Raw genomic sequence first — 17769 nt, forward strand, 5'->3', positions numbered from 1 at the left:
CACTTTAGTGCACGAAGCAGTGGAGATTTAAACGCACCGCAGGTTTTATTCACCAAGGGAAGGTTGATGGACGAAAGTGGTGAATTTATGAGTGTAACAGCTGCCTGGTTTTCCCTGCGTGTGCGTGCCTGCGTGTGTGTGTGTGTGTGTGTGTGTGTGTGTTATTAGGTGAAGAGACTTTTGCAGAGCACTCTGATCCAGATAGTGACTGTCGGTCAAAGGCCTCCTGACACACACACACACACACACGCACAGAGGCCTGCTGGTTCAGTGTGTGTTAAGTCTGTGTATTTGCATATGTGTGAGTGTGTGTGTGTGTGTTTGTGTGTGTGTGTGTGTGTCCACAGATAGCAGCAGGTTAATCATTAACGTCGGCCGGCTCGTAAAGCTAACACCAAGACAGTGAACCTTTGGAGTTTGATATGATGTGATCACACACACACACACACACACACACACAGGCCCATGATGACACGTGAACGCACACACACTGTGACACACACACTCGGTGTTCAGAATGACACAGCTCTGATCGGAGGGAGGTGATCTCTGAAATTGCTCAGGTGAGTTTTTCTCTTTCAACCAAACGAACTAAAGTTTTTGGACTCGAATTTAATATTTTAAAGACAGAAACGGAGAGAGCGAGCATGTAAAGTAAGAGTCGTTCGACCACTCTTCTTCACTGGTGTGTGATGAATAGGAGCCATCAGAAAGGCTGGACTGAACAAACAGGCTGACCAGGACTAATGTGTGTTAGAGAGGAGAGAGAGTGTGTGAAGTAAGTGTCGCTCTATCGCTGTTATTCAAAACAGACAAAACACAAAGAGAGAGAGCGAGAGATAATCAGTGAATGTCTCTCTGTCCAGAGATCAAATTTTTTAGATGTAGTAGTAACAGTGGTGGAAGGAGTATTCAGGTACTATCACATTATAAACGTTCTCCACTCCTGCATTCATAACGCTACTGTAGTAAAACAACTTCTAACAATGAAATATTATCAAAGAGTGTAGTTCAGTATCAAACAGAACAGTTTCCCTCTGTGCACAGGGAAGATTTTCTCAAGATGTTTCCGAACGTGTCGCTTTACATTTCACGTCTAATCACGCTTCCTGTGGTTTTCCTGGAGAAAATCCTTCTGCGGGATTTGCCAAAAACCCAGTGGTAATGTTTTTAAACGTGCTCTTGAAAGAGAATTTAAAGGTGCTACATGTAAGTGTCTGCTATCGCTACGTAGCCAACGTTAGCATTAACAGCTGTTTACTCACCGGTCTAAAAGAAACGTTGCGGGTTCAGCATCGAGCCTCGTTCCTTTGCTCGCCAGGAGCCGTCTCCGGCGCTGGAAAGCGATGCCAGTGTTAGCTCTGGTTTTGCTTCTATTTCTATCGCTTCGTTTCTTTGCTTCCAAACGTGGTTTCTTGTCCTCTGGGCAGCGCTATTTCTTCATCCTCTAGTTTTGGACTGAGGGCAGACTGGACGTTGCAGCGACTCACTAACGCCTCTTGAGGTACAAAGCGGTATTACGAGATGGGTCGGGCCGGGGATAGCTGGTTAGCATGCTAACTTCAGCAGATATCTCCACGACACAATACACGGACGTCTTTGACATGACGTAAAAACTGTTTTTCTTCAGATTCTGTTGATGGTTGTAGTTCATTTTTGAATGTTTGAAAGGAAAATACAAAGATATAGCACCATTAGACTGATTTGTCTGGCGCGTGCCGTTGCGCGTTGGTGTCTGATGAACGGTGGTGCTGCAGAGTCTAATCGCTGACCGACAAACCACTGAGATTAATGTGAGAGAGAGCTGGAGCTGAAACAGGCCGATAAGGCAGCAATTGTTGAAAGGGATGCTGGGAATCGTAGGAGATTCCAGTGAATGAAAGTCGCTGCCGTCAATCAAGGCTGGGATTCAAATCCATGTGATCTGTGCTGAAGTGATTAGTTGGAGATCAATCGTTGAATCGTTAATGACAGTTTAGGAAATTGATCTAAGTCACATTTCAGTAGAAATGCTGGTTTACACGGTGCCTATGGAAGCAAATTTATAGCGACAAAAAGAGAAGAAAAAGTTAGGAATGATGAAAATAAAAATCAAATCGAATAGAAACCTCAAATGTCTGTCGTATCGCTGTCTGTGATGAAGAGGGATCCCTGGTTTTACTTGACTCCCTCGAGAACAGAGGGTGTCACACGTTTGTGATGTGGAGCTAAATAAATAAAGCCGACATGACTTGACAGGAGACGCCAGGCAAAATGTGCTGATTGTCTACCTCAAAAAAATGTCACGATTGTAACTATTTCCTAATGTTGTAAGTTTGATGTACCGTCTCATCATTTTGACTAAATAAATGACAGAGTTTTGAATTATGAAGCGACTTACGATCTCAGTGTTGACACAGAAAGTTCGATCACTTCGAACTTTTCCTAATTTTTTAAATTTTTTCTTGTCCTGGCACAAGTGGGCTTCCGTAGCTTCCGGCTCCTCTGTGAGGATTTGCTGCTTGTCTCAGCGTCGCACTGTGTCTCTGTAGACAGAGTCTCTTCAGGGTTTTTAGAGCGTCGGCCATCAACGCGTTGAAGGGTCGCTTTGGACTGAAAATTGGGATTTTTCGGTTTTCAGGAACAAAACTGTTAATAACTGATTCAGCAACAGTGAAAACAATGATGTTCGGATGGAGGCCACATTAGCTTCGCCCTCAGCCTGATCAAACATGCTGTGTGTGTGTGTGTGTGTGTTTAACGCCCCTCTGTCCGCACTATTGATTGGTGGATTTCAGCAGCAGGTTTTTGAGTCCAGCTGCCTGTTTTTCCACCAGCAGACTCTCAGTTCATTCTCTCCTTTATCTGTTCACAGCAGCCACTGATCTGCCAACTATAATCTGCGGAAATGTTGAATTAAAATCATGTGATTTCCACTTCTGCTCAGAATAATGTTAAAGTACTAGTAATACTTCCATGTTTTTATACGACTGCATGGCTCCATCAGATGGAAAGTCTACATCTGCTGCTCCATTTTACAGACTTTTCTTCAAAATCCAGTCAGATTTGGTATCTCTGCAAACTTTTAGATCGCCACTAACATTTTAAATAAAGTTTGGTGGGTTTGAATACATTTTCAGGGGCGTCACAGACACAAAAGGAAGAAAAACAAAGACAAAGAAGAGGAAATAAGGAGGTCATTCTGGTGTTTATAGTGAGCAAAGAGATGGTGTGTGTTTTTTAGCTGTAATGAAAACAAGTCATCATCACTCATGACCTTTGACCTCTCCCTCTCTGTCTGTGTTTTATTTTGGCTCTCAGCCGCCTCTTTCTCCCTCTCTGATGTGAGGAGCTCTCACTCATTTTCTCTGAGTTTCTCTTTGAAATTAAACACAAATAGTGTGTGTGTGTGTGTGTGTGTGATCACCATGCTAATGGATGCAGTGAGGATGCAGCAGCAGGCTGTTTAGCATTAAACTGATTACATCAGCCTTCCCTTAAGGTTCAAAGGGTTGGCTGTAACTCGCCCCTTGACTGTGTGTGTGTTGTTCTCAAAGTCAGACACACTTAGTGATGACGGCTGAAGACACAAACTGTCTCTTTCTTCTGTCAGTGGGACAATGTCTGCATTTTTAAATTGTATTTCAACCAACACTATAAAGGATCATTCTGGTGTGGTTCTAGATTTTTCTTCTAAAAATCAAACCCCATGTTTAGATTCAAACCAACAGTGTGTTAGTTTCTGTCTCACTGAACGTGATTTTCTTGCCGGGAGCAGGTGGTGGAGGTGGTGGTGGTGGTGGTGGATGTGGTGATGGAGGTGGTGATGGATGTGGTTGTGGTGGTGGAGGTGGAGGTGGAGGTGGTGATGATGATAATGGTGGTGATGGATGTGGTGATGATGGTGGTGGTGGAGATGGTAATGTTGTTGGTGGAGGTGGTGGTGATAATGGTTGTGATGGAGGTGGATGTGGTGATGATGGTGGTGATGGTGGTGATGGTGGTGGTGATGATGTTGGTGGTGGTGGAGGTGGTGATGGTGATGGTGGACGTGGAGGTGGAGGTGGTTGGCGGTGGTGGAGGTGGTGATGGATGTGGTGATGATGGTGGTGGTGGAGGTGGTGATGTTGTTGGTGGAGGTGGTGGTGATAATGGTTGTGATGGTGGTGGATGTGGTGATGATGGTGGTGATGGTGGTGGAGGTGGAGTTGGTGATGGTGGCTACCAAGAGCTTCAGCCATCGTTGCGTTTACAAGACAACAGGTTAGACTACGTCCTCTGAGCAGACCATATTTCTTCATCCTCTCATGCTGGACTCAGTCACCGTAGCGTCCAGTCTGTCCTATCGGACAGAGACGGACTGTCGCAGGGCTAGCTGGTTAGCATGCTAACTTCAGCAGATATTTCTGCAACACAATACATAGACGTCTTTGACATAACGTCAAAACTGTTATTTCTTCAGATTCTGTTGATAATCTTGGTTAATTTCTGGATGTTTTAAACTAAAATACTTACACTTATCACCTTTAAATCATGTTTACACCTTAAACGAAGCAAAAAGCAGCCACCCACCAAAACTGTGTGTATGTTATATTATTATTATTTCTTCTCTTCTTATGAGTTTAAAGAAATGAAAAAAAAAAATGTTAACACTGAAGAAAACAAGAAAGACAGACTCTGAAAGTAGCACTGCCACATAAATATAACATCAATATTACAAATATGAAGACGCTGCATTGATCATTAATCAGTTTACTGGTGTCTCCTTCTTACTGTCTTGTCATCTTTACGTTGTGTCATGTGATTGTTTTTGAAACAATGGCTGACACACATTCATGTAAGTGAAGGATTCAAAAATTTTAATCAACAGAGCGAAAAAACAAACAAAGAGGCTGATTGTGTTTACGCCCTTTATTTCATCAGGTCATTCTCAAGGTCATCTTCCTCATTTTTAAAAAGTGAGGACATTTCAGCATAGGGACACTTTTGACATTTGTCTCATCCTCGTGTCCTCCGAGGGTTGGGACGTGGTTTTACAATTTAAGGTTGAAGTTAGGATTTTTATTAAAATAAGGGTCCAACACATGTATGAGTACAAAAATGTGTTTGTTTAATAAATTCATCCCAGCGCTCCCATAATTCCCAGTTGGAGGCTTGTGTGTTTCCACTCAGTCAGGCAGTGAGACGGACAGCCATGCTGCAGCCCGTCCAGAGTCTCTGTCAATGATTACAGGACAGACCTTGACCTCTCTGCTGCTCGCTCCAAAACATGACTCGTATCTGTTGTTCAGAGCAGGAAAACAGAACGGAGGATCGGCCGGGTCCAGCTCTGCGAGGACACAGGGTCTCAGTCAGGACATGAGCTTTTACCTCTCCGTTTCGGGAGCTTCCAAAAGTCACCTCATGTTTTCATCTGGTAGGGTGGAACAGCCTTTACGGACACATGTGACCCACTGTGGTATACTCAGGGGTGCAGTTACTCACGTATTCGACCCAAGCACAGTTTCAAAGAACCTTTATCATGTATTTACATCCTTTCCTTTTCATACTTCTACTCCACATGTCAGAGGGAAATATTCCTCAACTCCAGTTATCAATGCAGATTATTTTTCACAATAAAGCAACTCAACTTGTTTAAATAATTTTCTAAACTTGACCTTTTCATCATTCTACTGCCACAACCTGCCTCGTTTCCCCATCATCTTTAGACAAGTTGATCTAAATCAAAAACGGGTTGAATTATCCTTACTGTACAGCAAAGGACTTCAGGACTCAATTACACGTAAATGTCTTTACGCCACTGAGGTCTTTGCAGATTTAACTCCTTTAAAAAGGGGTTAAAATGAGCTACACTTCAGGGAACGACAACAAAACTGCTGCTTCCACACACATCGATGCACCTGTGATGGTAAACCTATAATGTACTACGTATATGAAAGGGGCAATTCGGCGATACTCTTTTTGTCAGGAAGGTCCTGCTCTCAGACACGCTCACGGTGGCTAAAAACTGGAAGCTGCCCAGCGCAACCAGTGTCTGATCTGATGGCACCGGGCATCAGATTCGAGCCTTGCTCAAGGGCAAGACTCAAGACGCTTTGAAAAGTGAGAACGTTTTTGTAACATGAAGATATTTTTTGGCAAATTAGAACATTTTTAAAAAGTCAAGATATTTTTGGAAAGTGAGGACACTTGGAAAAGAGGAGAGTTTTTTTTAAAAAGGACATTTTTGAAACATAAGGACTTTATTTGGAAATTTTGGACGTTTTTACCAAGTGGGTACATTTTTTGAAAAGAGGAATTTTTTTAAAAAGGACATTTCTCTGAAGTGAGGGCATTTTTAGGCTCCTCATCAAGTGCACAAATACATTTTATAGACATTTTGATATGTTTTAAATGTATTTTAAATCAAAGTGTAACGCCCACCTCCTTCACGCAACTGAAAATACACAAAGTTTTGTGCCTTCTCAGGCCAGACTCTCTCAGAATTAGTAGTATGAGCTCATCAGATGGGGCCGAGTCGGCTTTACAACGGTGCTTACATTTTTCCAAACCTGGGGAGGGCATCGCACCCGCTTAAAGCTGCTCATCATAGTTAGAGAGGCTCTTTCCTTTTTTTGGCGACGGTGCGATGAGAAGGACCAGCGTCCCGTGTGTTGTGTTCACGCCACCTCCAAATGTTGCTGAATGTTCTGTCAGAACGTGATTTTAAAAACCTCGATCAGCTTGTCTGCTTACCGAGGGACCACAAAGAAAGAGGAGAAAACAAAACTGACCTGTATGTTGTTGCCTTCCGTTGTTTTCCAGTGAGCACCCCTAATTTCCCTGATTTACATTTCGCTGTCAATCACACCCAATGGAATCCAATCAGAAAGCAAGCGGGGACGGAGTGATGGGGACGCAGAAGGAGGCAGCGCTCCGTGCGCTCACGCAACGCACAGGATACCAACTGCGGCAGGTAGGGAACTGCTTCTGAGTCAGGCTGAACACGTCCTGGACCTTTATCTGAAACTCGTATCCAGCTTCTCGTCTGACTCTCTAGAAGACGGTGAGGAGGTTTTCAATAAATATTAGACTGGTTCTTTGGGTTTCTGAAATATGATCTCAGCACATTTGTAAAAGAAGTTTTTTTGTCCATAAAACAAAAGGTTGAAGTTTTAGGACTGCAAATGTTACGTGTAGAATATCCATAAAGAGCAAATTATTGGTTTCACTACATGACCCTTTACTCTCAGATTTCAGTGTTTATACTTGTTTTCGTCATCGTTTTTCCCGGCGTGTTTCAGGAGAACGGCCAGCGGCGGTATGGCGGACCACCGCCTGGCTGGGACGGCCCACCACCAGAGAGGGGCAGCGAGATCTTTGTGGGGAAACTACCGAGAGACCTGTTTGAAGACGAACTGGTTCCACTGTGTGAGAAGGTGAGAGAAAGACGGTCAATGTTAGGGATCCTGAGCGACGCCACGACGATTGTGACTATAATATGACACCCTGTTCAACAACACACGCTGTACTCACATTTTTCTTCATTTCATTCTTCCAAACGCCAGTTCGGGAAGATCTACGAGGTGAGGATGATGATGGACTTTAACGGAAACAACAGAGGTTACGCCTTTGTCACCTTCAGCAACAAACAAGAGGCCAGAGCAGCCATGAAGCAGCTTAACAACTATGAGATCAGGTCAGGGTTTGATTCCGTTTTTATTTCATCTTTACTTGCATTAATATTTTTAAACTACAGCAATGTTTTCAAAATTCTCGACAACCCGGCAAGTGCTGCATTCATCCAAAATGTTCAAATTTTCTCATCACTTCAGGAATGGCCGCCTCCTCGGTGTTTGTGCCAGCGTCGACAACTGCCGTCTGTTTGTGGGAGGGATTCCCAAAACCAAGAAGCGTGAAGAAATCCTGTCTGAGATGAGAAAGGTCACTGAAGGGGTCATGGAGGTCATTGTGTACCCCAGCGCCGCCGACAAATCCAAGAACCGAGGCTTCGCTTTCGTGGAGTACGAGAGCCACCGAGCAGCCGCCATGGCCCGTCGCAAACTGCTGCCAGGTAGACATCGGACACTGGGTGTTCGATCAGTTTCACTGTGGTCAAAGTGAAGTCATTGTTGTGTAGCTGAGATACGGAACCGTTTGGAAAAAAACACCCTGTTGGTGTGTTCACGGACAATCCGATGTCTGAAACTCGTCTGCTGAAAAGCGTTACATTAACAAGCTTTGTTGTCAGAAGATGGAACCAAGAAAGAGAAACAACAAGCACAATGTAAAAATGATTTAGGAAAATTGGTAATTGTTCGTGTCCGCTCAGCAGCCCACTCTCAAATCTTAGGTATCAGAGCGTTCTTGAACCTGCCAACAGGTTTTCCCACTGCTTTCTAACCCATCTCTCTCTGAGGAGCAACTTTCACTAAGAAATGCAGTTGACTAAACACTGACTGTGATAAAATACCGATCTGCAGTGATGCAGGTTGATGGCTGGCTGTGGTATAATGAACACATACAGCTGTACTGGTTCTGCTAACAAGTTATTTTAGAGCAGCCTAAGTGCCCCTAAAGTGCCCTAAAAGTGCCTTAAAGTAAAAACAACATAATAAAAAATGTCAAAGTCTCCTTTTGACTGACCCAGACTACGTTATCAGCAGCCAATCACAGCCTTTGTCACTGGGTCAGTGACCTATAAGAGCTCTGATGGGCGTGATGATAGGATCAACACTATATAATCACAGACCCTAGAAATAACCAGACAGACACTCAAACCTCCTGGTGGTGTCAGCGGCTTGTTACCTGAGGCTCTTTAAGCTCATGTTTCTATGTGTAGTTTAGAAAACGTTTCTTGGACAAATTTGTTTTACCAGTCTGCCAAAGGCTGAAGCTGGAAGCCTCAGCGATAAGACAGAGAAGCGGTTTCACTGCCTCCACACGGGGAAATCATTTGCATAACATCAGATGTTTTTGCATATTGGGTCTGTCCCACCATGGACGGGGTCAGAGGAAGCACTGCCCCACCCGAAATCTGATTGGCCAGCCCTTGTGCTGCCCCTACCAGAGTCTGAAGGTGATGTGTGATTGGCTTGGTAGTATCCTGGATGGATTATCAAAGGGGCCAACCGGGTTCTGATCCAGGTCCCCGGGATCTGAACCCCTGTATGAATTGACTGTTAACATGTCCTCAAAACAACCACAAAGAGTCAAAAAACAACCACAAAGAGATGCAAAATGACTAGACCCACCTGTCCTCCCCTGTCTCTGATCGTAGTCACCTGTCCTCTCTGTCTCAGGTCGTATTCACCCACCTGTCCTCTCTGGTTGTGGTCACCTGTCCTCCCCTGTCTCTGATCGTAGTCACCTGTCCTCTCTGTCTCAGGTCCTCCTCTCTGTCTCAGGTCGTATTCACCCACCTGTCCTCTCTGGTTGTGGTCACCTGTCCTCCCCTGTCTCTGATCGTAGTCACCTGTCCTCTCTGTCTCAGGTCGTACTCACCCACCTGTCCTTCTTTGTCTCTGGTCGTAGTCATCCACCTGTCCTTCTTTGTCTCTGGTCGTCCTCACCCACTTGTCCTCCTCTGTCTCAGGTCGTATTCAGCTATGGGGTCATGCCATCGCCGTGGACTGGGCGGAGCCAGAGGTGGAGGTTGATGAGGATACCATGGCAACTGTCAAGATCCTGTACGTAAGGAACCTGATGCTGCAGACCACAGAGGAGACCATCGAGAAAGAGTTCAACAGCCTCAAACCAGGTACTAAGACACTACACAACACAGCCGTCCACTCTCAAAATGCCAGATTGTGCTCGAATGCACCGACGGAGACGATAACATATAACTGACAAACAAGTTTCAACAAGTTTCAGGTGTCTGCAAGCGGATTTTTTAAAGACTGAATTGATGGTTTGAGAGGTAAAGTGACCGACCAACACGTTAAACTGAACTTGAGTTGATGTTCCAGGCTGAACTTTGTAGCTCCAGATGGCTGAAGAAAGATAAAAACACGATTTTACAAAAGTGGTGTTTGTGTTGCAGGTGCAGTGGAGCGAGTGAAGAAGATCAGAGACTACGCCTTCGTCCACTTCACTCAGAGAGAAGACGCCGTCAACGCCATGAACGCTCTCAACGGAAAGGTCAGTAGCCAAAAGTTCACATCTTTATTTATTCCTCATTTTTGGGAAGTTTGGCAGGACTTTTGTTCTTCTGTGATCACAACATGATTCCTGCCTGATCAGGGGACAGCAACTCTCTTTCATTATGCTGAGTGTCTTAAATCAATAGTTTATGATCATGAGAAAATGTTTTTTGATAGCTTGTAATGCCAAGAACACAAAATGATCCTTTCTGAAGCGGAATCACAAATTTATGACAAACTCTATTTTGTGATCGAAACAAACAAGCTGTTTTGAGAAATCACAAACAAAACTTCTCGAGGCAAAAACCTTTCCGTCACTTTCATGCATTCCCTCAAATCTCAGCCACACAATGAAGACATATTAAGTTTTGCTAACGCTACGTAGCCAGCGTTAGCATTGTGTAAAGCGGTTGCGGAGAACAAATCACATGGGATTTTATGTGGAAATACCTTGAACGCTCACCTTGTCAGACATTCACTTGATATTTAGATAGGGAGCGGGTAAACTGCGTCCTTCTCCCCCTCCCTTCAGGTGGTGGACGGGTCTCCTATTGAGGTGACTCTGGCCAAGCCGGTGGACAAGGACAGTTATGTTCGTTACACCAGAGGGACCGGAGGACGAGGAGGATCTCTGCTGCAGCCCGACTACACTGCCTACACTCTGGGACAGGTACCGGGACGACGAACACACCGCAAACTCCGACACCAGGTTCACGCGAGTCGCACAGTAGTGTTTGTTTTGTTGGAGGGAAAAGAACCAACATACATTTAAGGGAAAATCGTTACTGTTGTCCTCTAACCATCATGTTTGGGGATGTGGGTGAAGAAATAACTAGCTAACCCTGTACGTTCTAGTTAATATTTCTTATTTGTTAATGTGCAGGCACATGGGTGAATCTACATCTTTGTTTAATGCCCTTTATAGTACGTTTTTAAGACTGTAACTCAAAGAATCCCGTATGGACTCGATCCTTCGCAACTGGATTGTTCTTTTGCATGTTGTAGGTGCAGACTGAATATGTGGAGAGGTGTTGGAGTAAATTATGGTTCTCCCCCCATTTTGGATTGCTGTTCTCCTCATCCGTTTGCATGTACCGTTTCTCTCTGGTTAATTCTTGACTCTGGAGGAGTCATTTACAAAATAATCGTAACCTTTTCCAGAGCTTTCAACGGCATGTCGAGGTCTTCCTCAGGGAATTAACCTGGTTCAGGCGTTACCGTGTGACCTAAGTATGGAACTTTGGTCACATGATAACAGGTGGTCGTATATGGTATCAAATAAATATACGACAACTGAGCAAACTCCATTCACTGAGGAGGCCCGCGAGATGTGGTTGAAAGCTCTGGGAACAACAAGTAGGTTTTTAAAGCATAGCTGAGAATATCCCATTAAAAGGCCACTGAGTTAGATCGTTTAGTCCTGAAGACTTTTTGCTGCTCGGCTGAGGAGTTTCATCACTTTCATGGACAACAACACATCAGACCTGACCAGGCCGCCACTTCGAAAACCGACACATTTCAACTCAACCTGACGCGACGCTGACAAACTCAGTAATTACGCAGAGCGAACGATAAAGGATGAGTTGGTCATGTTTCACTGATAATGAGCTCGTAGCTTGTGTTTTAAGGGCAGAGTCCGCGTGCTGTGAAAAAACAATCATTGAAATGTCGCTTTTTACTGAACCATGGACTGAACAGCTGCAGCCTGAACCTCCACATGGACGCAGTACGTGACGTCTGGATGTTCAGGTGTGAACAGCTCCCTCCATCTGGTGGACAGTTTAAACCATTACATTGTACAGAGGCATCATATAACAGCAGGCCTATCAGCATGAACAGATGCAGGGAATACCAAATCCCAACCATCATATAGACATGAATGGTGTTATTGTGGGGAACACTGGAAAATTAACCACCTCTCTGGACAATTACTGTAAGCACACGAGTCCCTGTGATGGTTTAATGCACATATCTCATAAAAATAGACGCTTTTCTCCTCCTGCAGGTGTACGACCCCTCGGCGGCGTATCTCGGCGCGCCCGTGTTTTACACCCCCCAGGCCTACGCTGCCATACCAGGTCAGTTTCGCTTCCCGGCGGCCAAAGCTCACGTTGGAGGTCGAGGTCTGGTCAGGACGCCGTCTGTCAGAGGTGAGGGCGGACGCACTTTGCTCAGCTCAGGGTCTTTAACAGAAGAACCTGAATGTGAAACTTCTCCACTGGTAGCAGACAGAGATGCAAGGCGAGCTCACGTCCACTCTTTGACGTGCATGTTTAGAAAGCAGCTTTCAGCTGTTTCCCGTTTGGTTTTATATCACAGCCGGTCCCACATGGTTTTACAGACCAACAACACCTGCACTTTATGGAGCCAGGTCGTCTTCTTTAGGTCATTGAGCACAGAAACAAAAAACGTGACGTTAACACTCGGCATCTTCTCTGAGTGCTTTTTCTTTGCTCGAATATTCTCATGTTAATAATAAATAATCATAATTAATTAATTATTACTCTCTAATTTTCAAAGGTGTCAGATTCTAAACTTCATTGTTCTTTGTCCGTTTTTTATTAGAGGGAATTCATGACCGACCCATGTCAGTATTTTGATCCAATGCAGTAAATCAGTAAATCAGAAATGCTTCGGTGTGAGTCTGAGCTCCCCCTGCACTTCTTCTTTGATATTTCAACATTTTCGTGTTTAGAATCTTAAAGCAAACAGTTGCTGTGACTTGAAAACCCCAAAACCTCCAAGACGTCATGTCAATAAAATAAGAAGTTGGGTTTTCACGGGACAGCGGGGCCGTTTGATCAAATATATTTCTATTGGTGAACTGACCGTTGGAAATGAGAAGCTGCCTTTTTCTTTTGTATGTCTGAAGAGAAGCACCCAATGTTTTCCAAAGTGACTCTGGATGCGGTTGGTAAATCTGCCACCGTTATCTTTCCAAACTGTACCTGTGGCCAGAACGGACAGATTAATAAAGGCAGGGCTTCGGGAACGGTCGGTTCACCAGTAAGGTGGTTTTCATGATCCGCTTCTTGTAGTGCTTTGAAATACCAACTGAGCTCTCTCGAATCACCATCACCCAAATATCAAGAATGTTGCCTGAATGTTGTTGTTGAACGGGAATCAAATATGATCCTCTTAATCAAAAGTGAAAGGTCATGGAGGTGTGGAGTGGGCGGGGTTTACGTGTTTATGTGGCGGCCACCAGTTCTGATCATTTCAACTCTGAGAAACGGGCTTTGTCGTGGCGGACGGGTCTAAATACCACAGTACCCATGAGCCTCGGGTGCCGTTGCCTAATTGTTTCTGAATTCCCCCACAACTGGGCCGGAATTTAACGGTGAACTCATTTAAGCTGCAAAGTGTGTTTTCAGCTCTCGTTAGCCACTCGATTAATGATCAAGTAAGTAATCGAGTAATTAGATGCTTCTTGCCAAAATGCACGTTGGGAGTCGTAGTTCATTTTTCCATACGCCTTCACCCAGATACTTTGTGACCCAGTTGTTCTGATGGTTGCACCAGGAGAGTTTCACGTTGATCCAACTGTGGGTCACTGATACTGTCTATGGGGAAAATGACTGGGAACCAGGAGCGTCTGAAACAACCGCTCACCCTTCACAGCTCTGGAAATTATAAAAACATAATACCTGGAAAATGAATCATTCCGAGAAATAATCCTCGGTGAGCCGAAGGAGCTGCGGCTGGATAGATGTACTGTTACCATGACTACCGCTGGGTAGATGTAAGGGGGAGGTCCGTTACCATGACTACCACTGCACCTGTTCACTCTGATTGAATAATTGTTTGACTGTGTGATTCTTCTTCCCGGTTGATTTCCGGTGATTTGATTGATTTCACTGCCTTTTCGGTCTCCTGTAGAAATTTACATGACTGTACCTGTAGGGGCTGCGGGGGTGCGGGGGCTGGGTGGGCGGGGCTACCTGGCCTACGCCACCGGGGGAGGAACCATGGGTCGAGGCGGCGGCGCCTCCTATGGCCTGAAGGCAGACAAGCAGGCTGAGGAGAAGCTGTACGACCTGCTGCCGGGCATGGAGCTGACACCCATGAACCCTGCCGCCATGAGCCTGAAGGCTGCCGCCATCAAACCTGCACCACAGGTAACAGGACACACCTGAAAACAGGGAAACCAGGTCTCATTTTGTAATTTTGTGCATTTCTTTCAGGAACAACACTGTACTCACCAAATAACCTGCTGCACTAGAAACACAGTCCACTGTTGGATGACCTGGATAGAATCAAGGATCCTGGGGGGGGGGTCATGAGACTTGGGTCATTTCAGCTGTCTAGATTTAAGACACTCTCATTCACACTCAGCCACAGAGTTCTGGAGACAGAACGTGGATGAATGTTGATTTATTGATCTGAACATCTCTGTCTCTGTCTGTCAGGTCTTGGAGGAGCTGTGTCAAAAGAATAACTGGGGTCAGCCCGTCTATCAGCTCCACTCTGCCATTGGTCCAGACCAGAGACAACTGTTCCTCTACAAGATCACTGTACCAGCTCTGGCTACACAGTATCCCAATGTGTACGAATACTACTGCTACTACTGCTGCTACTGCTGCTGCTAATGCTACTACTTCTACTGTTACTACTGCTACTACTACTAGTGCTAATGCTACTACTTCTACTGCTAATGCTACTACTTCTACTGCTACTACTACTACCACTACTGCTACTACTACTACCACTACTACTACTACTGCTACTACAATGACGACAACTCCCTCTGCTATTAGTACTATTAAGTATTGCTAGTAATGCTCCTGCTACAGCTAATAATGCTAACTGCTGTTTAAAATGCCCGATAAATTGTATTAGTACATCGTAAGCGAATTGTTTCATATTCCCGGCTGCGTTAGATTTACTTTGGGTTCTCTGTCCGTCGGCAGCCACCCCTTCACCCCCGCTAAGCTGTGTGCGGCTGTGGAAGAAGCTAAGATCCATGCAGCCGAGCACACCCTGCAGACGCTCGGTCTACAGACAGAGGGCGCCGCCGACGCCAGCTGCGCTACTGCTGCCGCTGTGGCCTCAGTAGCCTACCCAGGTATGTGAAGGTCCGTACCCAAAGCTGACTAACTCTTCACTCAACAAACCACTAAGAGACGCTCACCTGACGCTCTGTCTGCAGACAGACGGATGCACCTAAAGTACTAAATACTAAAGAACAGATGGAGAGATGCTAGATTAAAAGTTGGACCATACAGTGGTGTTTTCCACACAGTTTAATCCAGGTGATAATCTGACCGAGCTCCAGTGGGCCTTAAAAAGTCAGACTTTAGCATTCGTGCTGTAGAAGGTCATCTGCTTGGTTCATGGAGACCTCAGCTGCTCATCTACTAACTCCTGACAACTAACACACATAACTGGAGACGCCACGTTTCATTTCAAATTAAAAGACAAAACGTTGAGAGTTTTCTGTTTCGTCGCTCTCCAGGTTACACTCTTGCCAGCCCGGCGTCGACGGCGGTCGCCTCCCAGCTGAAGCAGGCTGTCTCCCTGGGTCAGGACCTGACCGCCTACACCACTTACGAGGGCTACCCCGCCTTCGCCGTGGCGACGCGCCACACCGACGGATACGGCGTTTTTTAGAACAGCGGTTTCCAAAGAAGAGAACCACTCATAGCTAAGACCCGCATTCACACTATACTGTTTTATTTGCCTGGTCTACATTTTAAATCGGTTAAGAAAGTTTTCAATTCTTTGAAAGAGCTTCTCCAACACTTTTTGCCAAACCACATCAGTGAAGGAACAGAGTGAAATCCCATTGGCTGGTTGATTAGTTCAGTGTGAACTCTGGTCCACATTTTTTCTCCATTCACTCAATTTTATCGGGACAGAAAAGGCCGCGGAGGTCGGGTTATTTCTACGAAAACTAAAGCAGAATAGTGTGAATGCACCTTTTTGCTGCTGCTTGCCTGGTGACCGATGTCCGGGTGGCTGCAGTTTTTACAGGAAGACCAAACCACTGCAGGCTTGCGGCCAAATTAAAAACACGACGAGTCAGAAGTTTCCAGGACACTGGGCTTCGTCTCGTCGCGGAAACATTTTGAAAACCGCTGCTGAAAACGTTTCGAACTCGTCATTCGCCCTGAAACAAATTCCTCTGTCACTGCTCTTCTACCTTTATTTGACCTGAGTTATGTGTTCGCACATATCTGCAATTACTCTGGGATTGATTACGTAGCTAGCAGACGGCCTGTGATTGGCTGTAGGTTTGAATTAATGGTTTGAGTTTTTTTTCTTGTATGTTTACAATATTGAAAAACTAAATAGGTTAAATGGCTTTTAGTATTCTTCCTCTTTTTATAACCCTGCCTTTTCATTTCTGAGCCACCTGGACTTTGTAGTTCTTGTGAATGTCTTCTATCAACTGGAGAATTCGTTTTTGCACTGTCGTGTACTTTAGCCTATTTCAGTGGTTTTCCTGACAGTCTCCAACGGTACGAAAAAAAATATTTGTAAATTGTTTGTGTGGAATTAAAGGTTAGTGTCTTAATACAGCGGAAAACAATCTGAAGATGCCACTGAAATTTGGACAGAGTCTGGGAATTCAAAGTGGAAACCCTGTTTTGGTCGCTGAGGCATTCTGGACTTCTTAGTCCACGTGAACATTGTGATAAAGGCCTTTGTCTCGCATCTTTACCATATGAGACCAGTGCTTTGAGTTCATTTTCTTTGTTTTTCACTTTACTCCTTCTATCTTTATATCTGACTTCATATCTATCTAACAAAAAGAAGAAAAGCTCGTTTTCCCCGTCCGCTTTCTGAAAAGCTTTATAATGACTACCTGTATGTAGGAGCGAGTAGTACTGCTGTACTGCTACACTGATGAAACTTCCTCAGAAACCTCCTCAAAAACCTGAATGTAAACCTCAGAACCGCAACAGAAACAACAGACCGTCACTAAAACGTCAGAAACAAATGCAAATTAATGCTCGTTTCCCTCCACTGCTGCCGTGTGAATATGAGCCGATTAACAGCAGGTGGAGCCGATTCTCCGGTTGCTGCCGTTAAACCACCACAGAAGAAGAGGACGCGGCGAGACGAGGTGGTTAAAAGAGCTGCAGTCGAAGCTCAGACGATGGAGAACGTGATGGAAACCTGACGTCTCCTTTGGTTTCTTGTGTTAATGTGAGGAAGGATCCAGTCTCCTCACGGCTCCTCACAGACCTGATGGTTTTATTCACTCGGTCCGTTTCCATTGCGCTTCGTCACATTATGTTTTTTATCGATACACCAACTTGTTTGCGATATTTTAATTAAAAACGTGTATAAAAAAGAGGTGGACGGAAACGCAGATGTCGTGTGGGGGACTTTCCCTTTTGAAGTCTAACATTCATAAAACGTAACCCAATCGCCACAAGAACGTCAAGTCAGCAAAACACCAGATTGTTTCTGTTAACGTTTGAAAATTCTCTCTCTCTACGCTATCTGCATGGCAACAACGGTGCGGTTTAAGGTTTGGTAAAGATCGTAGTTATGGATAATTAATTTAACACTTGGTTAAACTAAAGGTTTTACGTCTGTGCCTCTTAATGGTGTCTACAAATTACTAATAAAATGTAAGAATTCAGTTGTGGGGTTGACCCAAAAAAACAATCTGAGCCAATTAATATCTGTTTCCTCATTGAAACCATCTCGTGTTTAC

At 44.8% G+C, this 17769-nt stretch overlaps 1 protein-coding gene across 5 annotated transcripts; it reads left to right on the forward strand.

The window, feature by feature from the left end:
- The first annotated feature begins 468 nt into the window (after positions 1-468).
- On the forward strand, positions 469-17192 carry a1cf (apobec1 complementation factor). 5 transcript variants are annotated; one of them, XM_040134918.1, is made up of 13 exons: positions 469-563; positions 6784-6934; positions 7263-7397; positions 7527-7657; positions 7794-8032; positions 9554-9718; positions 10001-10098; positions 10633-10770; positions 12106-12250; positions 13980-14218; positions 14510-14646; positions 15011-15165; positions 15556-17192. In XM_040134918.1, exons 2-13 carry the CDS (start codon positions 6833-6835, stop codon positions 15708-15710), a joined length of 1839 nt encoding a protein of 612 aa, XP_039990852.1. In that variant the 5' UTR covers positions 469-563; positions 6784-6832; the 3' UTR covers positions 15711-17192. The 5 variants fall into 5 exon arrangements, with proteins under 5 accessions (XP_039990852.1, XP_039990854.1, XP_039990856.1 ...); XM_040134920.1 differs by having other exon boundaries at positions 15011-15175; positions 15556-15612; XM_040134919.1 differs by having other exon boundaries at positions 483-778.
- The last annotated feature ends 577 nt before the right edge of the window (positions 17193-17769 follow it).

Source organism: Xiphias gladius, chromosome 9, assembly GCF_016859285.1.
Source record: "Xiphias gladius isolate SHS-SW01 ecotype Sanya breed wild chromosome 9, ASM1685928v1, whole genome shotgun sequence".
In the NCBI taxonomy this organism is placed as follows: Eukaryota; Metazoa; Chordata; class Actinopteri; order Istiophoriformes; family Xiphiidae; genus Xiphias; species Xiphias gladius.

Bases quoted from the DNA above. Each gene is read 5' to 3' on its own strand.
- a1cf (XM_040134918.1), top strand. From the start codon at position 6,833: ATGGAATCCAATCAGAAAGCAAGCGGGGACGGAGTGATGGGGACGCAG. The intron at 7,398-7,526 runs GTGAGAGAAAGA...TCCAAACGCCAG, and splicing joins TGGTTCCACTGTGTGAGAAG to TTCGGGAAGATCTACGAGGT. The intron at 10,099-10,632 runs GTCAGTAGCCAA...CCCTCCCTTCAG, and splicing joins TGAACGCTCTCAACGGAAAG to GTGGTGGACGGGTCTCCTAT.